General features: G+C 34.0%; 1 protein-coding gene across 1 annotated transcript in view; it reads left to right on the top strand.

The window, feature by feature from the left end:
• LOC102675923 overlaps positions 1-8,698 on the top strand; it is a 9,978-nt gene extending 1,280 nt beyond the window's left edge. Inside the window, exons 3-8 of the mRNA XM_031513280.1 lie at positions 219-4,403; positions 4,494-4,569; positions 5,458-5,720; positions 5,811-5,966; positions 6,114-6,427; positions 6,590-8,698. Coding sequence (XP_031369140.1) covers positions 243-4,403; positions 4,494-4,569; positions 5,458-5,720; positions 5,811-5,966; positions 6,114-6,427; positions 6,590-8,159 — 6,540 coding nt within the window. The 5' untranslated portion in view covers positions 219-242 and the 3' untranslated portion in view covers positions 8,160-8,698. The remainder of the gene's footprint in view (positions 1-218; positions 4,404-4,493; positions 4,570-5,457; positions 5,721-5,810; positions 5,967-6,113; positions 6,428-6,589) is intronic.
• Positions 8,699-8,732: the final 34 nt, after the last annotated feature.

Below are 8,732 nucleotides of genomic sequence, written 5' to 3'. Positions count from 1 at the left end.
CTATATATATATATATATATATATATATATATATATAAATATTATATTATAATCTTTCAGAAAATAATACGTGATAAATAAATTTAATTTTCATTTTTTAAAAATACATTATTTTATTAATATATTTCAAAATTGGCAAATTAATTTGAATACTATAATGGTAATAATAAATTAATTAATAAGCAGCTTGCAATTTCACATTATAAATGAAATTGCAGGAGCCCAATGTGGGTGGAAGTGAGATGGCATCCAGGGAAAAGAAACCCTTAGTGCCTTCAAAAGCAAAACAGAAGGCGAATAATGATTGTAGCTTGCCATCAAACGAAATTAAAAGTAGAAAAGGCAAGTCTTTGTCAAATCTAAAACAACAACAACTTGCACGAGATATATTGGAGGCTGTAGCAACTGGTAGTCAACTTCCTCCAAAATTAGAGGCAAGTCTACCGCGTAAAAAGGTTCTTAGGAATCTGAAACATAAACAAAAGTTGAAAGTAGCAAAAGCAAATCTAATTAAATCAAAGGTTACGAGAAAAGTAGCCAGTAGAAATTTGTGTAGAATACCTTCTGACATCAAAAAAAGTGTGAGGACTAAAAGAATCAAATTATCTGAAGAGAATAGTACTAAGACATCATCTAACAAAAGCTTAGAGCATCAAATAAACGAAACGGAAGGTGAAAATATAGGAGCAGAAGGTAACAGAAGTGCCAAGAACAATCTCAGGACTAAAAAGACCAAGTTTATATTAAAAAATATCGGAGAAGTGGAAAGTGAGGACATTTTAGATAGAGATTCAGATTCAGTTGCGGGTTGCAGTACTAAAAGTAGTCCAAAACTTAATAGGAAGGGTAGAAGCTTGGAAAGTTTAGATTCTTTGCCTAGAGGCGTTAAATCAACAAAATTCTCAGGATTTAAAAGAAACAGTATCAAAGAGAAAGATACTTTGATAAAGGCAGAAGTTGATATTAAATATTCGAAAGGAAGGAAGGCTACTAGAGACATAGATTATAGTAACACAAGAGTTTCAAAGTCTCTTTTGGATAGTAAAAGTTCTATAGATCTTACCATTGACGAAGTGATAGCTTCAATGTTGAGCGATACAGAAATAGATAATCAACAGGGAATAACAGAGAAAATAGAAGGAAAATTAACAAGAAGTAAGAAGATGTTGGTAGAAGAGAATATAATTTCAGATATTGAAATAAAAAAAGAACCAGACAGCGAAGACATTAAAATTACTTCTGATGGGGAGAATTTTGAAACAGAATCCGTTCAAAATGCAATTCACTTGAGAAAAAGATCTAATGCAAACATCATTAATCAAAGAAGTTTAAGAAATGGTAAGCTAAGGCAATCAGATTCTGTAATTTCCGATTTAGAGCTTAAAAAGCGTCGACGATTAAATTCGGATGATCCAATTAATTCAGAAGTTTCTGCGGATAATATTGCGGATAACAATATCGATTCTGAATCTAGTTTTTCTGAATCTAGCGGTAACGATTCCCAAACAATTATAGCGCCCGTTAAAGATGAAATGTGCATGAAACAAGAAACGTTGAAAAATTTCGAGGACAATTCCCAAATTGGATCAGAAGTGGAAAATAATAACAACAGCGATAGAGCGGACAGGACAAGTGAGATTGGGCCCACTCTCCGCTCGAAGACCAAGGCGAAAAGTACCGAAGTTGAGATAAAAAGTGACAATATAAAAATTGAATATACGAGAATAATACCTAAAAATATGGAGGTACAAGAGGAATTGAAAAAGATGGGTAATTTGGAACAAGTTAGAAAAGATAATATTTTGGCAAAACTGTCCGACAAGTCTAAGGGTAGAAGAAGTAGTTTAAATATAGATATGAAGAAAACGGTTAATTCGTTTTATAATACGGATAAATCGGACGGCAATCCCAAGTCTCAGATAGATCAAATGATAGAAAATATCAAGCTTACGATTGCCAAATCTATCGAGAGTAAAATCTTCGGCCCAGAGAAGGGCCTTGGATTGAACAAAAACTTCGAGATACCAAAAATTGAAGAGATAATTGCACCATTGAGCGCGGAGTCTCAAAAATTAGGGCTAGAGGAAAATACGGATGAGGATAAGTCTGCCGCGACAAAGAATGAGATGAAATCGGACAATTCAGATAATTCAATACCAAAAGTGGCTGATACTGCCAAAGAAATTGAGAAACTAGTCATGGGTGATATTGAATTAGCTGAAACTCATTCTCAAAACGTGCAAGAAAGCGAATCTTCTGACGCTGATAGCAACACTCCAAACGTTTCTGAAGTGGTAAATATTATAGAAAATGAGAGTGGTTGTAAAATTGTAATACAGGAGGGAGAATCGAATGAAACGTCCAATTTGAGGGAGGAGGCTGAGAAAAACATGGAGATGGATGATCAGATAAAAATTTTAGACGATGGAAAGAAAGTTATATCCATTAGAAAATCTTCGAGGATAATAGATAAAGCCTCCCCTGAGAGCAATGATAATACCGTTAAAAAATTAGGAAAAGTGATGAACAAAGTAGCTCACAAGTCTGAGAATTGTGAGGAATCTTTACAGGAGTGTGATAAGTCTATTTCTAAGGAAACTATTTCGAGCAAAGAGTTTAAAAACGAATCGACGGAGAATAAAACAACTTCCTCCGAATTTCCGGTTGATAGTACGATAACCGAGTCGAAGAAAGAGGAGATTGAAACGGAAGATGAAAAGACGGATACGACTCGAATCGAAGATGAGGCAAAGATTTCCACGAGTACGGGGTCCGACGACGTGGAAACTTTAGAGAGAATTTCGAAAGAAGTGGAAAGAATGGTAGCAGAGGATGAGTCTGGACATCGGTTGAAAACCAGTGCAGATGAGCAAAATGATGAAGAATCTGCAACGAGCAAGACTGCAACAGAATCTTCTTCTTCTTCCTCTTCATTGTCCAACGAATTAGACGTAGCAATGGATATTGAAAATCGAGAAACAAATGCTGTCGACGAATTGGAAAATAAAGATGGGCGAGACAAATGCGAGAAGATAGTAGAAAATGCCAAAGAAGTTGAAAAAGGGGAAGAAGAAAATGTGGCAGAAATTATTAAAAAAGATAAAAGTGATTGTGAACTATTAGTTAATTTCGATTCCACGTCGAGCTCTAAATGTAATCCTGTCTCTAACAGTGCTTGTAATATTCTTCAAGAAGATTTGAAAAAAGACTCGAACGAAAATGAGGAAGAAGGTAAACAAGAAAATGACATCGATAACGATTCGATACAATTATATGATAACGACATTTGTAACAATTTAGAAAGTGATACGACATTGACGAAAGAGGATAAGAAAGCATCGGATAATACTGTGGAAGAGCAAAAATCTATTAAAGATGATACCAAGAAACGAGTATTACGTGCCCGTGATAAAACGAAAGGAAAGTTTGAAAAGGGGCAAGGATCGTGCAAGGATCAAAAAGAAACCGTTTCGAAATTGAAGATGGAAGAAGAAGAAAAACCGGAAAACTCCAACAAAGAGGAGGAGGATTCGAAGGATTTGGAGGAAAAAGTTCAAGAATCGATGACAGAGGACACTGACGACACTCAAAATAGCGGTGAAATGGACGCGAATGACGTGGAACCACAGGCTCGTGGCAAACGTAGCAGAGAAGCGAAGAAACGCAAAGAAGATCAATTAAATATGTTGAAGAACAAACGAGCGAAACGTGAGATTCGGAGATGCGATCAACAAAATAAAGAGGAGACTCTTTTGGACAACGAAGTGGCGAAAATTAACGAGAACAATCGATCGTTCTTAAACAAATATGAAAATGGAGTCGAATGCGCGACAAATTTCAGAGGTTTTTCTGAAGGTGGAAGGGATAGCTTGGAGAAACACGAAAAAACCGCGGATAATGTGAGAAGTAAGTCGGAAAATGATTTGATTATAGCAAAAGAAAATGGCAGGAAAACGTGCGAGAACAGATTGTCAAGAAATTTGTCTGAGAACCATGTGACTAAAGAAGTGGAAAATATAGACATACTGGATGTCGATTGCAAGCCTATAAAAACTCCAGAAACGTCGCAGAAAGATTCTGACGAGACGTCCACTTCTGGCGAATCCTCGAGCAGTGTCAATATTACTTCAAAGATTTTGGAGACGCCTGAAGATAAGGCAAAGAAAGAGTCAATTTTGAGATTACTTGGTTTGGAATCCCTGGAGAAGGCTGCTGAGAGGTTGAATCATCAAAAAGCGAAGAAAGGACAATCCACAGGAACCTTAAAAACCGTGATTCGTGTCCAGAAAGAGAGGGAGAAGGACAAAAGACGGTCGAGATCACCACTGAAAATGGTGCTGAAACAGGGTCGCGGAGATGGCGAAGGAGACTCGCCAGAAAATTTCTACACTATTCAAAAGGAGGTGAGTTTAAGAAAAATGTATTTATAATTTGTAATTATACATTAAATATAATGGAATTTTATTTATCATTTTATTCTTTGTTTTTTCCAGTTAGGAACCAGTGGTTGGGGAGATAGCAGCTCTGGTGCGAACCGAAAGTTCTCTACTAACCACAGACACTCTTGCGGTAATCCTGGTTGCGGGAATAACTACATTCTTAATCATTCCTTGTCCTTCTGCTTTGTTGAAATATATTTGTGTTCTTGGTTCATATACAAATTCTATCATTTTAGAAATTATTATGAAAAAAATCGCTTGATATTTATTTTTAATGGATTGGTCTTTATTTACTATGATATTATAATTCTATCAATATTGCAATTCTACTATAGTAGTACTTTACTAATTGCCAGATTTGCAAAATTTTATCTAGATATACTTTAGATATAGTACTTTTAAGAATTGTTATTTTTCAAATATAATTTATTTTTTTATTTATCTCGAGACGAATATCAAAAGTATTGAGTGTAAAAATAAAATATTTATATTAACTATTATTTTTACTAATTATATATGCAAATTATTTTTAAGTATGATTTTTCGATTCTTATTTTAAAAAAGTAATAATTTAATTATAGTAACTCTTATAGTATATTTATAAATTAAAAAATATATATTCATTGCTAAATAATACGACTTTTCTATATTATTATTGCATTAAAATAATCTCAAAAATTAATAAGAATTATACTATAAATAAATAATTATAAAGACAAATGCGATAGTTAATGAGACACTAATGTAATATTCAGTAATTTAATTTTCGAATTTCCTAAAAAAATCCCGCAAATTGTACTCGTAATAACTATACAATTTTCCATAACAAGCATGTTATTTTATGCTACTGCTTTGAACATCAATTACATTTACCCTCTAACATTCCAATTTATTTTTTAATTAAATTTTACTTCATTTTATCTAGATAGCATTAAAATTTATTAAAACATCAAATCTATTTATTTTTTTTTTTAGATTTTGTAATAATTATAGATAATTTATTGTTTTCTCACAACAGACGAAGATAATGAAGATGCACCACCAAAGGATCGTCAGTCTCTTGTTATCCCAGAAAAATCCTCTTCTTTTTCCATTCATCCAGGACGCTTGTGTGCGGATGTATGTTGTTATTGCTTTGGAAAATTCGGTTCTTTAGATACACCGATGCATCTTGCTCAAATGAAATCTGATGAAAGGCGCAAAAAGATTTTAAACATAGAAAGACATTTAACTAAGGATTCTTGTTTATGCGATGCTTGTTACCGCCATGTAGACAGAAAGGTTGGAAAAAACTTTTATATTATATACTTATCTTAAAATAATAAATATTTTATTAATTTCATTTTTATTAAAATTTTCCTAATTTATTAGGCGAACACAAGTCCAACAAATATGCAAACGAAGCCACAAAAACAACACCGACAACTCATGGTATCCAAATGTTCAGCCCGTGATTGTAGAGATGCTGCACGACATCATGTTAAACGTCGATGGTTGCTCAAGATAAAAGCTGGTCTGCAAAAACAAGTAAGTTTACCATATTATATAGGATGATGCGAAAAGAATTAATAAAAATTCAATATTTTTTTCAATATTGATATCATAAGATCTTGTATTATTATTATTTTTAATATTTTTAATGAATAGTTGACATAACAATAAAAATATTTTTAGGTGGACATTGATTGGGAATCGAGTCAACATACATCCATGTCGTTCTGCGTCAGTCATTATTCGAAAATCGAAAGATTCTTGACTTGTGCATTGTGTAAACGTCGATTAGCGAGAAATCACACTCACCAATTGGCGAATGCGGAAACTGACGAGTTGAATCAGTTGCTTGGACAACAGGGTATTCCTGTTATATTGTCGGCCGGTACTTTCGTTTGTAAATTATGCCGTTACTTTACACAACTGCAATTGAAGTACAAGGACGTGGAAAACATGAATACGAATCATAAATCATTCTTCAAGAATTATCGAAAAAGGTATAATAGTTTCTTTACTTACACTATAAGGCTTATTTTTTATATTAATATCTTTATTATTCTTTTTATATATTCTATTTATTATATATTCTATTTATTATATATTCTATTTATTATTCTATTTATTATATATTCTATTTATTATTCTTTTTATATATTTAGAATTCTACATTATCACGATATTGAAGTTCTGGAAAATGAAGATGAAGATTCGTCTCAGAATCAGTCGAAAGACAAAGATAAAGATAAAAGGAAGAAAGCTAAGTGCAGTACTCAAGCTAAGACTACAACATTTAAATCTCCAGATGGTACGATAAATTCCACTTTTGAAAAGTCTATTCCAGAACCCAATAAAAACGAGGGAATTAATTCTGAAATTGACAACGAAAATCGTACCGTGAAAGGGAACTTGAGCGATGAAAACGTCGTGACAGATGTGCAGTTCCTCGGTATCGAGAACACTGTAGAGAAATTGAAAAAGCGTAAGCTACTCGACACGAATCCATATACAACGTCAGATACAACGATATCTTGTGATAATCCAAACGAAGTTGTTGAAATTCTCGCGATGGACAAAGAAGTGACGTTAACCAGATTGCCAAAGAGACCAAGGACGAATAATGATATTACTCCAGTTGTACAGAGACTTGGTGCTAATCCCTCCATTAGTGTGCGCACTCTTTTCCCTGGCGAAGAAGAAATGAATCTTCATGCCAATATAGAGTTCACAAATGTACGAGAAATAACACCTCAGGGTTGGGAGAAATGTGCTACTATGATACAATATGACAGAGATACGAAACTCCTTTGGCAAGAATTGCAAAGACCATATGGGAATCAAAGCTCGTTTCTCAGGCATTTGATACTTTTAGAAAAATATTATAGATCCGGTGATTTAATTTTAGCTCCAAATGCATCACGGAATGCAATCAATTACTCGACTTCCGTACAGAATCGATTGATATCGTACGAAGGTCCAGAAAAGATGGATGAACCAATAATGGAGCCAATCGCCTCAGAGTATCACAATTCTCGTCGATTGAGTGGTGGTTACGTGCTCGAAAGAGATAAGCCTTCTTTACCAACCATAAGCACCCCCAAACAATTATCGTCCAGCAATACTGCACAATCGATAAAGAGTAGTCCTCCACGGATCCTGAAATTAAATCCTGGAGTGTCTATAATTAAAAAACCACCGCCTAATCTCCAACGGTTAAATCTTCCCTCTACTAGCACCACCGCGAATGGTAATATGAAACGAAAGGATAGTCAAAAATTACCAACATCTACTGGTGGTAAAGTATTCCAATTAAGCGAACCTGATTTTAAACGACTGCAAAATCTGAAAAAACAAAAACAGCAAATGATTACGGAAAAACAATTATCTAACTCAAATGGCGGCATGAATAACTCGAGTTCCTCGCAAAATTTAAAATCGGCCACGCAGTACCAAAAAGCGCAGATTGCCGCGCAAACGCAATTTCAAAAGCATCTAAGAATGCAACAGGAGATGCTAAATAGACAAAGCAGGAGCGACTTCGAACCGTTGATTTGCGACGTGCGTGCATTGGCAAATGAAAACAGTCCGACGCAAAATCTGTTACATAACCTAAATCTGCCGAAATCAATACAGGTAACAACTAAAACGTCCAATCAGATTCCGATATTGCCAAAAATTCCGAAGTCATTGACAGTGATACCGCAAACGGTCACCAGACCAGCCGAGAAATGAAACAACAAGAAGGATAAATGAGGATGAACAGTAAGTAAATAATATATAGATTAATTCTTTCTTACGAAAGTGTATAAAAGGGTGAAATTCATTATCCAATCCTGGATAAAAGGAAAAGGTGTTTTGTGAAAGAAAAGGAATTATCAATAAGGTTATTTCGTAACGAATAACCGAAGAGAATTATTGATCGAACTTATATATTTTAATACCAATCATGGTGGATAGAGAAACATATCGAAAATGTTTCGTGAAGATTAACTAACGCTCATTTTGAGTAGCGACAATATCTGCCTTATATATAAAAAAAAAAACAAGTGCAAACGGAATGTTTTTGTACTGCTCAAAAAAAAAAAAAAAATGGTTTTACGATGGTATGGTAAATAAACGTACGCATCGTGGTAATCACGTGCGCGCATGCGTACACGTTGTGATAGTGTATTACGGGAATGTTTTGTTAAAAAACGTTGCAACAGGAACAAAAATATGAACTGAATAACAATCATTAACAATGTTGTATCATTAACAACCAAAGTATCAATGAAAAAAAAATATGGCAAAACATGGTAAAAATCT

This window comes from Apis dorsata, unplaced genomic scaffold (genome assembly GCF_000469605.1).
Source record: "Apis dorsata unplaced genomic scaffold, Apis dorsata 1.3 scaffold_631, whole genome shotgun sequence".
Classification (NCBI taxonomy): domain Eukaryota; kingdom Metazoa; phylum Arthropoda; class Insecta; order Hymenoptera; family Apidae; genus Apis; species Apis dorsata.
This window is presented reverse-complemented; position numbering and strand designations above follow the sequence as displayed.